The 19,306-nt window shown below is 44.0% G+C and overlaps 1 protein-coding gene across 32 annotated transcripts in view; it reads right to left on the minus strand.

The window, feature by feature from the left end:
• Window positions 1-19,306, minus strand: part of DLG2 (discs large MAGUK scaffold protein 2) — an 874,668-nt gene that overhangs the window by 228,401 nt on the left and 626,961 nt on the right. For all 32 annotated transcript variants that reach the window (XM_079973452.1, XM_079973437.1, XM_079973448.1 and 29 more), the window contains one exon: window positions 12,700-12,869. In XM_079973452.1, the coding sequence (XP_079829578.1) occupies window positions 12,700-12,869 (170 nt within the window). The remainder of the gene's footprint in view (window positions 1-12,699; window positions 12,870-19,306) is intronic.

Here is a 19,306-nt window from a genome sequence, read left to right on the forward strand (position 1 = left end):
ATGATTGAAATCTGAAGAGATAGACTGACCATTTCCAAAAAAGAGAAGTCAACCACATTGATTCTTGTAGTGAATAGGCTTTGGGGGGGGGGGAGTGTTGAGTTGGGTGGTGTATTTTCAAATTGGGCATGTGGGAAAAGGTCACTTTGCAAAAAGAATGGGGGAAGGAAGGAAGCAATTGACGCAAGATCTGTTCTTGAAATATGTGTGCTGTTTAATGAAGAGCCCAAGATGAGCTCTGAGCCTTAGGGAAAAAACCAGAAGAACATGCTGCTCTGCCTTCTGTTCAGCCAACCAACTTTGCAATGAGTTGATGAAACGAAGGTCTCCTTAGAATGCCTTCACCCACACAGCTAAAATGTGTGTTTTTCCAAAACCATGGTGATTTTCTTCCGGTTGATGATGTGGAAAGCCTGGTCTTTGTGTCTTTTGTCTCGGGACCCTAGGAAGTTGTCTTGTACCAAGCGGAGGTGCTTTTCTCAAACCTCTTCCATGGTTTCAAACCATGGCAGTGGCAACCCCAACTATCCAACTGAATGGCGCAGTCAGTGCAGCATGAGACTTTGAATATCAGGGTTGTGGGTTCGAGGTCCACATTGGGCAAAAGATTCCTGCATTGCAGGACTAGATGACCCTTGTGGTCCCTTCCAACTCTACAATTCTAAGATTACAGGGACTTGCTGCTTCTGTGCCCCAGCAGCCGCTGTCCAGGTAAGCAGCACTGATGCCTGCGTCTACAGGGTTGACTCCACCCTTTCACACATGCCCCTACTGCCATATATGTTGCCTTGAGCAGCTTGGAGGAAAGGTGGGTTAAAAGTGTGTCACATAGAGGAGGGAGAAAGGTTGTTTTCTGCTGCTCCAGAGAAGCAGACACGGATCAATGGCTCCAAACTACAAGAAAGAAGATTCCAGCTAAACATTAGGAAGAACTTCCTGACAGTAAGAGCTGTTCGACAGTGGAATTTGCTGCCAAGGAGTGTGGTGGAGTCTCCTTCTTTGGAGGTCTTTAAGCAGAGGCTTGACAACCATATGTCAGGAGTGCTCTGATGGTGTTTCCTGCTTGGCAGGGGGTTGGACTCGATGGCCCTTGTGGTCTCTTCCAACTCTATGATTCTATGAAAATAATAATTAAGTCCCATCCTAGCCCTAAGACAAGACCTACCAAGAAAAATAAAGAACTTATTTATGTATGCTACAACAGCGGCAAGAGTCTTGATAGCACAAGGATGGAAGATTGAGGAAATCCCAATGAAAGAACAGTGGCAAGAAAAACTGATGAGTTATGCAGAACTGGCTAAATTGACATACAAACTGCGGGACAAGGACAACTGTGACTTGAAGGAAGAATGGAAGCTTTTTACAAATTATCTAAAAAGACAACAAAATGAACTGGACTCCTTGGCAGGATTTGAATAAACATACATAAGCTTATTGGTTGATAACATGATAAATAGATAACTATAGATAACTAAGGCTATATACAATTTTATAACATGCAGAGAATAATATGTGCTGAGAAATCAGAGAGAGGAGCTGAGGGAAATCTCGGGGGGGGGGAGGGAGAGTTTGAAAGGTGGGGAAAAAAGGGGGGAAATGAATATGATATGTTTTGATAGTTGGTTTGTTGAAATTGTTAATAAAAATATTTAATAATAAGAATAATTAAGTCCCCCTGAAGCATTAGTTCCAGTAGTGATGTATGGAAGTATGGAAGTGAGAGCTGAACCATAAAGAAAGCTGATTGCCGAAGAATTGATGCTTTTGAATTATGGTGCTGGAGGAGACTCTTGAGAGTCCCACGGATTGCAAGAAGATCAAACCGATCCGTTCTGAAGGAAATCAGCCCTGAGTGCTCACTGGAAGGACAGATCGTGAAGCTGAGGCTCCAATTCTTTGGCCACCTCATGGGAAGAGAAGACTCCCTGGAAAAGACCCTGATGGTGGGAAAGATGGAGGGCACAAGGAGAAGGGGACGACAGAGGGCAAGATGGTTGGACAGTGTTCTCGAAGCTACCAGCATGAGTTTGACCAACCTGCGGGAGGCAGTGGAAGACAGGAGTGCCTGATGTGCTCTGGTCCAGGGGGTCACGCTGAGTTGGACACGACTAAACAACAACAGAAGCATTAGTTCTGGAGAGCTGTTCCCCAATGCAACAGCAGTTGTGTGTGCAATTTGGATGTGATAAAATTTGGGAGACAAATTCGGCTCAGAAGTCTCACCCTTTCCTTATCCGTCTTTTACTTATTTTGACCCTATGCTGGAAGCAACACACAAATCAAAATATCCGTATCAGGAGTGACTGCCCACTCTTCTGATTATCCAGATTCCCAGCTGGCATTGGAAGGAACTAAAGCTACTCTGACGGGCATCACTCTTCCTGCCAGGCTTATCTCCTGTCAAACCATGCTCATAAGAGCAGTTTTAAGTTCTAGGCAAGGGTGCCAACTGGATGCAACGGAGCCAAGAGATAAGCATGAAGTGACATGAAGACAACATTTGTTTGCTTGCTTGTACTAAATTGGAAACCTGCAGAGCTATGGAATTCCTGGGGAAGATGTTGGACATGCATTCCTTAGCGTTTTCAGGTCTTATTGTGATAACTTTTCCATACTGGGGCATATAGGAAAGTGACATCTCCACCGTTGCAAAAGCTCGTTAATGATGCCCGTTGCATTCAAGGCCGTTCAAATTCTGCTCCCTGGTTGGTGGAAGAGAAATGCGAGGGGGACCCTTTGGCAGAATTTCTGCAGAAGGAGGGGGATTTCTCCAACAATTTCTCAGAGGTTGGTCGCACTGCCACACCCCAGAAGAGCCTTCCTAGATTAGGCCAATGCACTCTCATTATATGCGACTATAGCCACACTCACACCATACATTTAAAGCATTGTGATACCACTTTAAACAGTCGTGGCTTCTCCTAAAATGTTCATTGGGAAGAGGAATTGATTGTGAAAACCACTCTGAGAATTGCAGCTGTGGAGAGGAATTCCTAATAACTCTCAGCACCCTTAACAAACTACAGCTCCCACAATTCCCACAATATGCTTGCTATATGCTGCCTCCAGGATCAGAGCCAACATTTCTATAAATACAAAACACTGGGGATAAACATTGGGGCAATGGAAGGCTATTGCCTTTACACTTTGCTTGTAGGCTTCCCAGAGGTATCTGGTTGGCCACTGTAGAAAACAGGAGGCTTTTGCAGGACTCTGATTACTGGCTTGCTTGGACTACGTCCCGGGCTCTGACCCCACTGAGACATGACTGGATCATGCAAGCATGTTCACCGTTTCTTTTTATCTTTGACAACTCAGATGCAATTCACTCATTTATGCCGTCCCTTGATGTATATGACCTTTGTCACACAGGGTGTACTGTCCATATAAGTAGAGATGTGCACACACGCCCAAGATTTGGCTTATATCTATATTTTAAAAAAACCAAAAAACCCACTGATCCATTTCAGAGCTACTCTTTGCAGTCTATGGACTTGATTCCTTAGCTGCTATTCATAAAGCAAGATTCTGCATTTCCCCTTCTACTTTAATGAGGAGATTAAGCCTGCCAAATTGTAGACAAATAGGTCCAGAGATTTCTTGTGTAGGACATAAAAAGCATTCATTTTCTTCCATTATCCCTTATGGAGTGGGGCTTTAAAACCTAAATTAAACATTTGGCTGGGAGAGAGAGACATTTGCAGGTTGGCTGTCCCCTCTCCTTACTGCCAGGCTGCCCCCCCCCCAAAACACACACACACACACACACGCACACACACACACACTTTCTGACAACTCCAGATCACTCTGGGCAGCATTGATGGGGCGATCTGGGGCTGCCTCACTCTGTTCTGCCCAAATCTAAAGTTGGCCATTATGATTTGCTTTCTGGGATTCAGCTGGAACCAGTACTTGATGCCGCAAATGGGCCGTTCAGATGTTGCTAATGGGTCACTGGCAACTTTGTGTGTTGTTTTTTTTTTAAAAAAGAAACTTAAGGGATTTTCTGCAGAAAGGGTAAATCTTGATTAAATTCAGACAGGGGGATTCCGGCTGGCATTTTGATGCCAAAGTCATGTGCGGATGCTGCGCACTTGCCTGCGTGAGCAGCACTGATCCCACAACAAATGCCCATCTGGAAGCACCCACAGAGACAAGGCAACTTATCTCCTATTTGCAGCGGCAGAAACCAATGAGCTAAGATGAAACCGAAGAGAACCCCGAAGGTTCCCTCTCTCCAGTTTTATTTTTGGCACAAACGTGACCTTTTCCCTTGTTCTTCATGCTTCAGAAAACAAGAGCCCTGCCTGCAGGCGAGACAACAATTGACACATGTGGCCCAGACTGACAGTGGTAGGGAGCAAGCAGAGAAAGGATGAGCGGACTAGGGCCCAGTAGCTGGAAGCCAACTGGCAGGCCGGACAGCTTTGGGAAAATGACGGGGTCCACCATGCACAGCAAGCTCTGTGCAATCTCATTTAGGCAAAGGGCTTTGAGCAAATCCAAAACACAGAAAGCACTGCCATCAGGAGCCCTAACAAAAGGAAGAACAAGTAGGAAAGGATTAGGTTGACGGGAACTTCTCCAGCGAGATTTCCCAGAGCCTTCAGGGCTTCTGCTTCTGGTATCTGCAGCCAGCTTATAAGCAGATCCTGTGTTTTACACACCACCATAAAGAACGCTGATCACCGAAGAATTGATGCTTTTGAATTATGGTGCTGGAGGAGACTCTTGAGAGTCCCAAGGACTGCAAGAAGATCAAACCGATCCATTCTGAAGGAAATCAGCCCTGAGTGCTCACTGGAAGGACGGATCCTGAAGCTGAGGCTCCAATACTTTGGTCACCTCATGAGAAGAGAAGACTCCCTGGAAAGGAACCTGATGTTGGGAAAGATGGAGGGCACAAGGAGAAGGGGATGACAGAGGAAGAGATGGTTGGACAGTGTTCTCGAAGCTACCAGCATGAGTTTGACCAAATTGCAGGAGGCAGTGGAAGACAGGAGTGCTTGGCGTGCTCTGGTCCATGGGGTCATGAAGAGTCAGACATGACTAAATGACTAAACAACAACAATACAAAAACGGGATGTCTTTTGAGAAGCTTCAGAAATGGCACACTGCTCATGTCGTTGCTGTCTGCTGAATTTGATCTCCTTTTATAAATCTTCATGATGGACTTGCTTCAAGCGTCACAGCCCAATGAGTTCCGCCTTGAGCTGTTGAGTGCCCTGCCTCTCTTCTCTTCCCTTTCCCTGCCCTCACTTCCTGTTGTATTTGGCTCCTCTTTTATCTTACTTCTCATGGGGATAAGGTTGGGCACTGTGAGAAAAGGGTGGGCCTTTGGAATGAATCAGCAGGACTCTTCTTAAAGGTAAAGGTAAAGGGACCCCAGACCATTAGGTCCATTCGTGACCGCCTCTGGGGTTGCGGTGAACATCTCGCTTTATTGGCCGAGGGAGCCAGCGTACAGCTTCCGGGTCATGTGGCCAGCATGACTAAGCAGCTTCTGGCGAACCAAAGCAGCGCACGGAAACAGCGTTTACCTTCCTGCCAGAGCGTTACCTATTTATCTACTTGCACCTGATGTGCTTTTGAACTGCTAGGTTGGCAGGAGCAGGGTTACTCACCCTGCTAAGTTGGCAGGGAGCTCACCCTGTCGTGGGGATTCAAACCGCTGACCTTCTGATCAGCAAGTCCTAGGCGCTGTGGTTTAACCCACAGCGCCAGGACTCTTCTTGCATTCTCCCAATTGCAATGGCCACCAGAGATCGACAAAACAACAACAACCGCAAAACCATGAGCACTCTTCACATGCTTCTCTCATCCAGAGGGCAGGCACACTGAAAAGGATTCCAGGGCCAGGCCCTCCCCCCAAATCAAATTGCTCCTCCTGCCCTTGTGATGCTCAGCATAAATTCTGCAACAGGAAGCAGGGCTGGCTCAGGACATTTTGTGTCTGACATGAAGGACAAGATGGCGCCCTTCCCCAAGGCACATTCAGAAACCAACTGGAGTGGTAGTTGAATCTTACTCCAAAACTGGTGAAAAGAAGTGCTTTTTTTAAGTGTGCTGGCACATCTCAGGTGGGCGCCATTGTAGGCTGGTGCTCCCACCACCTACTTCTTGCCTTTATGTACTTCTGAGAAGCCCAAAACAAACATTCCAAGTCAATTTGGGTGGCCAAATTATGTGCGACTTTTAGTTCCCTAAAACTTAGGGAACAAGCTTTTACTACCAAAATGACTAAGGTTTTAAATGACAATTTTAGGTTGTATTTTTAGTGATCAAGATTTTTAACTGCCGCTATATCTGAATTGTCTCCGTTATACCCAATTGCAATTCAATGTATTCCTGTTGTGTTTTATGATTTTCCTGATATTGTAAGTGAGCCGGAACTGGTCTGGGACCGTAATAATAAAATTCATTCCAAGTCAAAACAGAAGCTTGCTGGCGTGTTGGAATCTATACTCTTGTTTTTAGACCTATGACTCCACCGAGCTCCTAGCCACGATTGGTCAAGCTATGGGGTGGGGCCAATTCACTTTTTCCTTTCTTCAACCCATCTCCTGATAGCAGTGATAGCCTCTAAGCTTTTCAGCCAGGCCACTACCATTGCACACACCTGTTTGTGAGAGGACCCTTCCCAGCTGCCCTAGCTACCTGCCTGAATCGAGGAGAATGAGGGAGGTGGGAGACGCATTTATTTGACCTGTGCCGAAACCAGGGGTGACCCCCAAACCAGCTAGGGAAACAGCTTGGCATAATTTTTAGCAACTCTGCGGGTGGTGAATGCAGCTGTTGTCAAACCGGCATCTGTTCAGGGCTGTCCCGAGTTGCCCACTGACTTAAGCTAACAACTTCATGGTGAGTTCTGGCACCTATTTTTCTTGAAAAAAAGCACTGCCAATGGAAGAACTGCACTTGAGGGCAGCAGAGGGTTCTGGGCACTCATAGCTCTTGTCACTCCCCAACTTCCAGTATCTGCCGCTGAGGCAGCTGTCTCACTTTGACTTATCATAGGACTGGTTCACCTGGGAGCAACACACTCCCGTAGCATGAAGCTCCAGGGTGGGGTCACAAGAAAACAAAAGTTTTCAAAAGTTTTTATCTGCTGCAATAGGACCTCATTTTATTGGATTTACAATTTTTAAGGGTTTTTTTTTCTGGGGGGGAGGCATAAATATTTGGAAGCAATGACATGGGGCAGAAACTTTCTGAAACGGCAGATTTCGATTGTCACACACAGGAAGAACAAGGATATAGTTTGAGTGCCTCACATGTGTTTTATAAATCACTTAATGTGTCAACACGAATAGGAGTTATTAATATTGCAGTTGTTGTATAAGGTATTATTATTTTGACCGGAATGTAATTGAAATTAATAAGATTTTGGAATGCAGAAATAATGAAAATCATCAAACCATCAATTCTAGCATGTGGGGGGCCGCCTAAATTATATAATTTGGTATTTGAACGATTGGTATTAGTAATTGTGTTATAATTTGGCATTGTTATAATGAGGCTATGATTGGACTGTAATTGAAAACTTATAAAAATTATTATAAAAAACCAGCAAATTTTGCACTGCTTTATTTTTCCTCTTTAAATTTTTTTGATCCATTTTATAAGTTCATGAGCAGGATTGCCAACTGTAAATGTGACATTAGGCAAGCTTGACAGTTTCAACGATTTTAGATTTCTTTATTAAATGCAAGTAAAACAAACATGCAAAATTAGAGCACTCTCAAGGGCATTAGAACATTTTCCGAAGCAATGTATTTTAGAAAAGGAAACTTGTCCAGGAAAACAACAACACATCCCTGCTTCTAAGCTGTTGGGGGAGCCAATGATTCCCTATATTCTTTTCAGCGCTTGCTTAAAATACTTTTGTTCAGGCAAGCAAGCCTATCCGGACACGCTGGTGTTGATTTGCTTTAATACCTGTTTAGTTTGCTGCTGGTTTTAATTGTTTTTAATTACTTGTTTTTATAGATAATGTTTAATATTTCTTGTAAACCACTTAGAAGTTTTGTTATGATCTGGTGGTATATGTCAGTGTTTGTAAAAAGCAAAAAAAAGGGGTTCTGACCTCCCTTTGTCGCCTCAGCCTGGTCCTCGGACCCTTGCCAGCACTAAAGAGTCCACAAGAAAAGTATCCTTGCAGAGTACTTTCTGCTTTTATTCTTAAAAGCCATTCTGCAAAAGCGACTGACCAACTGTACACACATCAACACTACCAGCTTTCACCAACCAACCAACCAACCAACCCAACTAACATTTCTCACTCTATATATACAACCCGGTGCAGGCCGTTGACTCATGCTGACCCATCTTTTTTAAGCATTAAAGAAACAGCGGCCATTTTAGCTGTGACAGTATATTATTTTTGTTAAAAATAAATAAAAGCAACTGGAGAGTGCAATATGATGGATCCCCCCAATCAGTGCTTTTTTTTTTCTTTCTAAAAAAATGTTTAGGTGTACTCTGATTCCATCTGAGACTCAAGAAACACCATGACAGGAAAAGGGGCTGCCATTGGGGGTTGCAATGGAACTGACGATTCACCATGCTAGAGAAGAAACTAAAAATCTTATTTATTTTTTTTAGTTTCTTCTCCTGTTAGATTCACAAGACGTTTAAGGGTATGTGTACCCCTGCTTTCCCCCCAGAAAAAAGCACTGCCCCCAATAACGTATACATATCTATTTTTAGACTGCCTTTCTGAGGGCAAGAGGCAGGGAACAGTTGAGGAACAAAGCAAAAACCCAACCAGGATACACCTTCAAAATGTGCGCTACAGAGGAACCAACAATTACTTCCCATGCCTGAGTAAGTTTAATAAATAATAATAGCAACCATACAAAATCCAGTCAGACAGGAAAGTCTCGACTGACTCTAGCAAACCCTAATGGTGGGAAAGACAAGGTATATCTGGCAGGGTAAGAAGCCAAGGATTCAGTTTAAGTTACTAACAGATGCGAAGGAAAGAGGGGGCTTCGCCCTGCCAGATTTGAAACTATATTATGAAGCATCTTGCTTACGCTGGTTAAAGGAGTGGATTAAATTAGAAAATGGAGAATTGTTGGATCCGGAAGGGTTTGATAATAGATTTGGTTGGCACGCCTATATATGGTATGAAAAGAAGAAAATTCATAAAGGGTTTGAAAACCACATCTTCCGAAGGTTGTTAATAAATGTTTGGGACAGGTATAAAAATTTGTTGGAATTTAAACTCCCCCACTGGATTTCACCCTTAGAAGTGATGAGCGTAAAAAAGATCAATATGAGGGGGAGGTGGATAACATATGGAGAATTGACAGTTAAAGAAGGGGGGAAATGGAAAATGAAACCCTATGAAGAAGTAAAAGAATTTGTCTATTATTGGTTACATTACTATCAGGTCTGTGAAATGTTTAAAAAAGACTGTAAAATGTATGGATATGGAGAAAAAGAATGAAAATTTCAACTAGAGATATTGAATAATGAGTATAAAAATTTGTCTAAAATGTATAAAATGTTGCTGGAGTGGTATACAAAAGATGAAGAGGTTAAATCGGTAATGATACATTGGGCTAGAGATTTTGGTTATAATATATAATATCATGAATGGTCAAAATTATGGAATGAAAGACTAAAATTTACGGCATGTACTGCGTTAAAGGAAAATGTGATGAAAATGGTATATAGATGGTATATAACGCCAGTAAAACTAGCTAAAATGTACAAAACATGTAAATAAGTGTTGGAAATGTAAAGAAAAAGAAGGGACATTCTATCATATGTGGTGGGAGTGTAAAAAGGTGAGAGGCTTCTGGGAAATGATATATAATTAATTGAAAAAGATGTTGAAATATACGTTTATTAAGAAACCGGAGGCCTTCTTATTAGGATTGGTAGGAAATGAGATAAGTGAGAAAGATTGTAAACTTTTTCAATACGCAGTTACAGCAGCGAGAATACTTCTGGCCCAAAAATGGAAACAGGAAGAATTACCGACGGTGGAAGAATGGAGACTGAAATTGACTGATTATGCAGAATTGGACAAACTAACAGGGAAGATTTGGTATCAACGAGACCAAAAGTTCACCGAGGACGGGAAGATTTACAGATTATCTGAAAAGCATATGTGATGAACAGATAACGTTTGTCGGTTTTCAAGAGCCTCTGTGAAAAACAGAGGAATATTGTTAAAAAGAAAATAAGAGGAGGGAAGGAGATATCTAAAGGCAATACTAAGTTAAGAAAATGCGTTAATAATATTGATGCAAACGAAAGATCGGCAGAGGAGCTGAGGGAAGTCAAAAAAAGAGATGAATGTGTGATAACATGTGAATTGATTGTATAAAAAATGTGTTTTTTTGTTTTGTTTTTCCCCCTCTTTTGTGGAAAATGAATAAAAATATTACAGAAAAAAGTGAAGTTTCCGAAATAATAGCTTAAAAATTAAAAAGACAAGCATAGCATTTATTTATTAAAAAAACACACCATACAAATCTGAAACTATAATATTAGAAGAGGAGCCCCTGACCTGCAGGCTACACACAGCCTGTGGTGTCAGCCCACAATGGCACCTCCACCGCTTTGGGCAGTGGAGACCAACAGTGCACAATTCCACCCTTTTTTCTTCCTCTCAGGTAGACCAGGTGAGGTGCCACTGTTGCAAGGAACTCTGTTCAGCTTTGGGATGGTTCTGAGAGTTCACAACACAGCCTTTCCTTCTGGCTTAATTGGCAGCAGCAGTTACAAGCTGCCATTTGAAATTTCCTACAATGTGCTTGAGTGCCCAATGGACCACCCCCCCCAGGGCATTGTGGGAAATGTATAAGGGTGTCTTGCAGTCTCCCTGGCTCCTAGCGTAAGGGATGGTAAGGGATGGTTCCAACATCAGCGGGCCCTGTTGGGGCCCTGGGACAACTTGCTTGCCATTTTAATGCAGCACCAGCAGGAAATGGATCACGGCATTTTACACTAGAGGGAGCCTTCACATAACATCAAATCCGCTTTTCAGCCAACTGCAGTGGTGAAATGGAAATCCTACGTCAACAGCAAAATTCAGGTGTTAATGCATATGTGTGTGAGCGAATCTCATATCCAGAATGCATGAATGATCAAATCAATATTTGAAACACCAAGCAGTTAAAAACAACAGCTGCTTATAAATGCATGTAATGTCTGTCTGTCTGTCTGTCTGTCTGTCTGTCTGTCTGTCTGCCTGTCTGTCCATCTCTCTTCCTCTCTCTCTCTCTCTCTCTCTCACACACACACACACACACACACTTAGTAAAGCAGAATTGTTTCGGGCACCACAAGTAAAAATGAAATCTTCACAAGGATCTTGACATCAGAGTGCCAGTATTTAATTTCTTTTTCCCCCCTGCAAGGTAACACCAAGCTAAATTATTTCCTGCTGCTTTATCAAAAGCTAAACGAATATGCTAACTTTAGTTCTTTTCACATCCATCTTCCTCAGAAACTGAGAATTGTATCAAATACCTGCTTAAATATCCAGCCCTGCTCTAATATGGGGTTGCATCCGACACTGAACTGCTGATTCAAAACAAAACATTGCCAAGAGGCATCTCAAGCTACTTGCCTTCCGCTTCATAAAGTAACGCCACCCAATGTCCTGACATCATCATGTTTTGCATTTCCCAACTCCCACTAGCCAATGATGTGGAACAAGGAATAGGAAGTGCAGAGCACGCGGATGTCAGTCGGAACACAGAGGGAGTGAGGCTAAATACAATTTGAAGAAAACAAACCAATTCCGAATGGCAGTGATGCTTTCAAATGGGCACAATGTGCAGGTCAGCCCATGGCGAGCTGTTGGGGGTCTGGCTTTGCAGTGGTGGGTTACCAAATAGGCACCACTTTTTAGGGATCAAAATAATATTGATTTGATCTTGATCATGATTTGGTTGGTTTTATAACATCAATAATTGCTAACGTTTGTTTCGTGTAATAAAATTGGCTTGTTAGAATGGTTGGTTGGTAAACTCAAAAATGTATTAGGAGATAATTTGCAAGGAGGCCCCCTGAGATTTTGACTGCCTAATGGGCTTCCACAGGGTTTAATCTGGCACTGAGGCTGTGAGACCTACATCCATGGGAAAGGTACAACTCTGCATGAGCAGAGGGAGGCATCAGTATCTAATCGTGGCTCATTACGGTTCATAAACCAACATTAAACCAGTTTCCTGGTTCAGGTGTAATGGAAAACTGAGGTTAAGGGGTAATCCAGACTTCATTTTGAGATATATATTTTTTTGTCCTGGTGCTTTTCTTGGTGCAACCTGCATTTTACAGTTGATTTGGAGCCAATGGCAATTGGGATTTTTTTTATTTTTTTGCGGATTGCCATTTGCTCTGATTCAGCAGTAAAATGTGGGATCTCCTGGGGAACGTGCCAGGGCAAACAAAACAAAACAACCTTGCTCATACACTGAACTTTAAAGCACAGGCCTGTGTCTGGAAAGCACAACGCAAAAGGAAGTCTGGATGAGTGAGCCCTAGGTGCAGGATCTTTGCACTGAAGGTGGTACACAAGGAGAGACGTGATAAAGATGGAGCAGTGTGCAGCTCACCCACCACATCACAAACCATTGCAAACATCCCAGCGCAACCACAGTTTGATCTGGCCAAAGGACAGCTTCCTGTGTCTCCCCACCTACCCCCATTTTTCTTTCAGTTTTTCCTCATTACCTTTCGGCCCTTTGAACAGTTTGATTTCGACAACAGTCTCCAGAATAGGTCTCCTCCGACGGACGTAGAGTCGCACTATGGAGCCAGCTTCCTTCAGGGCCTCGACGGCTTTGCTGTGCGAAACTTCGGAGACGTCGACTTCATTCACCCGCAAGATGCAGTCGTTGACTCTGGAGAGGAGGAGGACAATGTAACAGAGAGACTGAGCCTTCTAATGCCAAACCAAGAAAGAGATTCACTGGAATATTTTTTAGGGAATGGCGAAGGCACAGATAGACCACGATAGATACACCCCATTTGCATAAGAACAAACCAGATCTTTCTGAGGTCCCTTTGGCAGTCATTGATAGATGTGCTCCCTCCCCCCCCCCCCGCCAAAAAATCCCTTCATCCCTTTGTGCTCAGCATGCTTCCTCCCAGCACTATTAAAAAGCAGCCCCTTCCGTAATGAAATTGTATTGAAAGGCACCCTGCACGCTGGAGTTTTACTCCATAAGGAAATTACTTATTGAAATTAATACACCTAAGGCCAGCCTTGGTTCTCTATTCAACACTTGATGGCTTTCATCTCAATCCAGCAATATGCCCTTTGCTCATTTAAGATGTATATTACACACATGCAGACACTGTGCATGGCTCCATTCCCTTTTTATTTTTTGGTATATAAAATAAATGAAGCGCTAGTATGGGTTGCCATATTTCAAGAAGCGACAAGTGGCACACAAAAGCTGTTGGGCTCTTTTTTTTTCTTTCAAAATCTCAACAACAACAACAAAGCTTTTAACCTTTTTTTTGGGGGGGGGGAACCACCCCAAAAATAAACACTTCCAATATAGGCTGCCATATGCCTGGACACCAATTTCGACGGACAAGTCGTGGCTACGTATCCCGGATGTATGACAGCACTAAGTACTCATATCTTTTTATCAAATGCCGTGTGTGCCAGTAGAAAATGGCTGTCAGTGCAGCAAAAAGAGAATTCATGATAGTACTGCCTAGTTCATGGTTGATACTTAAGGGGTGGGAGGAAGGGGAGGAGGAGGAAGAGCAGAAGCAAAGGATTTGTGGGAGAACCATTAGAGACTGTATGTCTCTGAATACGAGTTGCTGGTTAATTACAAGTGGGTAACGTGATCTTGCACCTGGCTTGGTCACTGTGGGAACAGGATGCTGGACATTATGGGACATTGGCCTGATCCATTAGGCTTTTCTTCTGTTGCATAACTCTAGGACTGCAGTGGGGCAATTTGAGATGTAAGTGCAGTTATTAAACGAGTTTTTCCAATAAATAAAACTGAACAACTTATTCTTCGAGAGTTGGCAAACTGCAGAAAGAGATTCCCTCTCATTCCCTCTTCTGGAATGTTGTTAATAAGTTTTTAACACGAAAGAGATGTTTGTTTTTCATTTAATGCAAGAAATCATTGGAGGACTTCATTTTGTGTAATATTGTCCAGGAGCAGGGAACTTTTCCAACAGTGTCTTACAGATGGGGCTCACCCACAAGAAGCCCCACACCATTTCCCACCTAAGATTTTTTCAGTCAACACTATTTTGCATCTTCCACAATGCCCCAGGCATATCGTCATTTCTGGAGCTTTGTGAGGGGCAATGGTGACTGCCACACATTAAAAATAAAATAAAAAATGGTTCCACATTCAGCAAAGCATCTCTCAGTTTTTGAAAAGAGTGAGAAAAAATAAATTACCAGAATTTGCCTCCCTAAAATGTCCTATGAGTAATTTCAGCTTGGCTCTAGTTAAGACACTTCAACCACTCCCAGGCTGAGGCACAGGCTGTTTAACACCCTCTTCTCCAGTTTGAACAGGATTTCTTCATTCTTATGCACTTGATGTGCACACCCATGGATGCAAAATGCAGGTCGAGGGTAGTGAGCAGCTGAGATGGTTGAAGGAAGGTCACCACCTCTGCCTCTTGGGGGTGGGGTCTTAAAGAGCCATTTTGCCTGTCCCTTGTCTTGCTTGGGAGTGAGTCAGTAGGAGGAGCCAATGTTGCTGCCCCACGCCACAAAAAACCCACCTTGCACAGATGGCACATATGTTGATAGTCATGTTTATAATGAGCAGACAAGGAATATAGGAAACTGCCTTATACAGAGTCATATCGTTGATCCATCCCACTGTATTTTTGACACTGCCTGGTAGTGGCTCTCCAGGGTTTTTCAAGATAGGGAACATTTCCATCCCTCCCCGGAGATACTGGGGATTGAACCTGGGACTTCTGCATGCAAGGCAAATGCTCTCCCACTGAGCTATGGCCCCTTCCTCAATATAGGAAGCTACAGTGGTACCTCGCAAGACGAAATTAATTCGTTCTGCGAGTTTTTTTGTCTTGCGATTTTTTTCGTCTTGCGAAGCACGGATTTTGGAAAAGCTTCAAAAATCACCAAAGTCTTCAAAAACCTCAAAAAAGGCTACCACACCGCGTGCTCCTCGAAGTCAAGTCGCAACTGCACCCCCTGAATGCACGGTTTTAAGAAAAAGGAAACAAACTTGCAAGATGTTTTCATCTTGCGAAGCAAGCCCATAGGGAAATCCGTCTTGCGAAGCAACTCAAAAAATGAAAAACTCTTTCATCTTGCGAGTTTTTCGTCTTACGAGGCATTCGTCTTGCGAGGTACCACTGTACTTTATACTGACAGCATCTTAAAAAGCAGAGACATCACCTTGCCAACAAAGCCCCGTATAGTTAAAGCTATGGTTTTCCCAGTAGTGATGTATGGAAGTGAGAGCTGGACCATAAAGAAGGCTGATCGCCAAAGAATTGATGCTTTTGAATTATGGTGCTGGAGGAGACTCTTGAGAGTCCCATGGACTGCAAGAAGATCAAACTGATCCATTCTGAAGGAAATCAGCCCTGAGTGCTCACTGGAAGGACACATCCTGAAGCTGAAACTTCAATACTTTGGCCACCTCATGAGAAGAGAAGACTCCCTGGAAAAGAACCTGATGTTGGGAAAGATGGAGGGCACAAGGAGAAGGGGATGGCAGAGGAAGAGATGGTTGGATAGTGTTCTTGAAGCTACCAGCATGAGTTTGACCAAACTGCAGGAGGCAGTGGAAGACAGGAGTGCCTGGCATGCTCTGGTCCATGGGGTCACGAAGAGTCGGACACGATTAAACAACAACCTTATACTGAGTCAGACCATTGGTCCATCTAACTCCATATCATCAACACTGATTGGCAGTGGCTTGCCAGAGTTTCACAGAATCAGAATCACAGGTTTGTAGAATTTCAAGGGACCGCAACAGTCATCTAGTCCAACCCCATGAAATTCAGGAATCTTTCACCCAACCTGGGGCTTGAACTCACAACCCTGAGATTAAGAGTCTCGTGCTGAGCTTTCCCTCATGGAACACTTCCAGCTCTAGCTGGAGATGCCAATAATTGGACCTGGGCCCTTCTGCATGCAAAGCACTGAGCTACATTCCACCACTAGGGAAATAAATCTCCTAGTGACATTACTACTGCAGTATAATCTTCTCATTGTAGTTGGATAGGGGTGGGGTGGGAATGGAAGGCCCATTCCTCCAGAATGAACAATGCATGATTAGAAATACTTCTTAGATGGCAGATATTACAGATGCACAGCGAGCAGCAGCGGCAGCTTTGAGAAAGTACTTCCACTCCTATTCAGAAGATAATGAGCCTCACTAATAAAACACACACTCTATGCAAAATGACGGAATTTTTCTTTTTTATTGACAAAGGAATTTCAGTTCAGCAGAGTGACTCATGATCTGCTATGCACTAACGCTAGAGGAGCAGGTAGAGTTAAGAGAGCTGAGGTATGGCATTCATTTCCTCCTCCCCAATCTTCCTGTCTAACCACAGCTGCCCCAAACAGCAATTTTGTCACTGTGCAGTGAATGCTAATCGTCACTGTCCATCTCAAGAGCTGAAGTTCAGGCTCAGCTACATTTGGCTCGAGTCTCAGATATCAGAAGACCTCTTTGCTTTAAAGACACAGGACCGTTCCATGCATTACATGCGGCAAACCCAGGGTTGCCCCAAGTGTACATTCTGCAGGGAGCCCCAGCTATATCCCAGATTCCTGATACAAATACCTGATACACAACTGCAAGAGGCTGTGCTTCACATATTTAGCTGTGCACCTAAATCTGGGAGTGCACTCTTTGGTATGAAGGCCAGCAACATGAACCTTGCCTTTTTGGAAGCCCTTGCAGATGACCACAGTGGCTCGAGACAGTCAGTCAGGTTGTGTACAGGAGCTTAGCTGTCAACGTTTCCCTTTTTTTAAGGGAAATTCCCTTATTCTGAATAGGATTCCTTGCAAGAAAGGGGAAAAGTTGACAGCTATGTACAAGAGTGACCAGAGGAGAAATAACCACTTGGAGGAACACAGAGAGAAGAAACACCATGGTACGGCCTAGGACCCTCGTACCTACAGGACCACCTCTCCTGGTATGTCCCACAGAGGAACTTACGGTCTTCAAACAAAAACATCCTGAAGGTCCCAGGCCACAGAGAGGTTAGGCTGGCCTCAACTAGAGCCAGGGCTTTTTCAGCTGTGGCTCCAATCTGGTGGAACGCTCTGCCACAAGAGACTAGGGCCCTGCAGGACTTGACATCTTTCAGCAGGGCCTGCAATACAGAGCTGTTCCACCAGGCCTTTGGTCAGGGCACAGCCTGACTCCCTCCTTTGGCAATCTGCACAGAACTTTAGCCTAATGGTTGTCATCAATTTGAGTTGAATTAATTTTAGAATGTTGTATTATTTTATTGTTGTTAGCCACCCTGAGCCCGGCTTTGGCTGGGGAGGGTGGGATATAAATAAAATTTATTATTTTTTATTATTATACAACTGCAGTGGGACAACCAGATTCCTTTATCTTCCCCAGATCATGAACCCAAACCCACCCCCCAAAATCTGCTCCTTGGAAGGCTATAGAGTCCCTCTGGAGCAGATAGAGTGTGTAGTGGGGAGCAGAGAAACCCGAAATCCCATCGAACAAGCAGATCTCTATTATGCAAGTGAGCAGACATTGCTGGATGTCATCCATAATTTCACAGTTTGCACATTTGTGTCAGTGAAACACAAAGAAGGAAACAGGCAGGTAGGTGTCAGTGAAATAGGTTGGTAAGAACCAGTATTGGGGACAAATTCAGCAGACACCAGCAAGCTATACACCATGGGAGGGAGAACACAGTACTTTACAGACAGGTGCAAAGAATTAATAAGAAATGGCAGGCAGAGAGGAAGATGTCAGCAGGACCAGGGTGTGATGGCAGATCCCTGCCCCTCCTTCCCATTTTCAAGCAGCCAGGAGAGGAAGAAATCAATGTCCTTCCTGCTTTGCCTTTCCGGATCTGAGAAAAGACCAAAAGGTTTGAAAGAGGGCTCTACTTACTCCTTCCTCCTGGTCTAAGCAGTTGCTCTCTGTTCTCTGAGCTCTGGAGAATGCAAAGTACTCAAATCCCTCAGAGGAGTTTTCAAAGATGCTGCTCTGCATAGCAGGTGGGCAAGGGCAGCGACAAAGCCTTGCAGAGAACACAGGTCCCCTTCAGGTACAACCGAGGGAGGAGGAGAGCCTCACTTTTCGTTTAAGAAGAGAACACAGACGAAGAAAAAGAGCCCTTTTCGGTATCTGCCACCTGTTAATCCAAGCCCCAGAAAAGTCGCTCGCAAACTACTCAAAGCAGGTTCGTGTTGATGCAGGAAAACCGGTTGCAACACATACCTCCCCAAAGGCCTAGTCCAAATTAGGAGTGTTGCAAGCAACTTTCATCTCGCTCTCCCTCGCTCTCTCTTAGTACTAGGCACACACATGCACACTAACAAATTAAAGAGTCACAACAAGCCTGCCAGCCAAAATTCCGCCCATTTTTATTTTTAAAAAATAAGTTGGGAAGAGACATAATCACATAGACATAATAGCCTTTCGAGAAGGTGGAGAAGGGAACTCAGAAAACTCACTTTGCAACCTCTTGTCGAAACATGCAAAAAACCAAAACAAAGCCACACCCTTCATTAGTGCATTTGTCAAAGCAAAACATGCCAAATTACAGCGTGCTGCAAGGAATGGGCACTTTGGGTCTCAGCAGCGAGGACGACCACACATCGTTACAAACTACAGAGGAAGGAGGTCTTTATGGACTTCCAACTGGTTTAAATTAGGGTGGAACATCTAGCAAAGGGTGGGATGGGAAAAATCAGTTTCAGGAAGAATAACATGGAAACAGTGAAATAGCTCGTGCAAGGAAGAGGGGCAAGGCTTCTTTGTTGCGGCAAGTGGAACCAGGGAAGGAGACATAAGAAGATAAAAATGAACGCATGATGATACCCAGCTCTACCTCTCTTTTAAATGGGAACCAGTGAGGGCAGTGAAGGTCCTGTGTGAGTGTCTGGAGGTGGTTGGAGGATGAATGGTGGCTAACGGATTGAGGTTGAATCCTGACAGGACAGAAGTACTGTTCTTGGGGGACAGGGGGCGGGCTGGTGTGGAGGACTCCCTGGTCCTGAATGGGGTAACTGTGCCCCTGAAGTACCAGGTGTGCAGCCTGGGAGTCATTCTGGACTCACAGCTGTCCATGGAGGTGCAGGTCAATTCTGTGTCCAGGGCAG

This window comes from Podarcis cretensis (assembly GCF_951804945.1).
Source record: "Podarcis cretensis genome assembly, chromosome: 4".
In the NCBI taxonomy this organism is placed as follows: domain Eukaryota; kingdom Metazoa; phylum Chordata; class Lepidosauria; order Squamata; family Lacertidae; genus Podarcis; species Podarcis cretensis.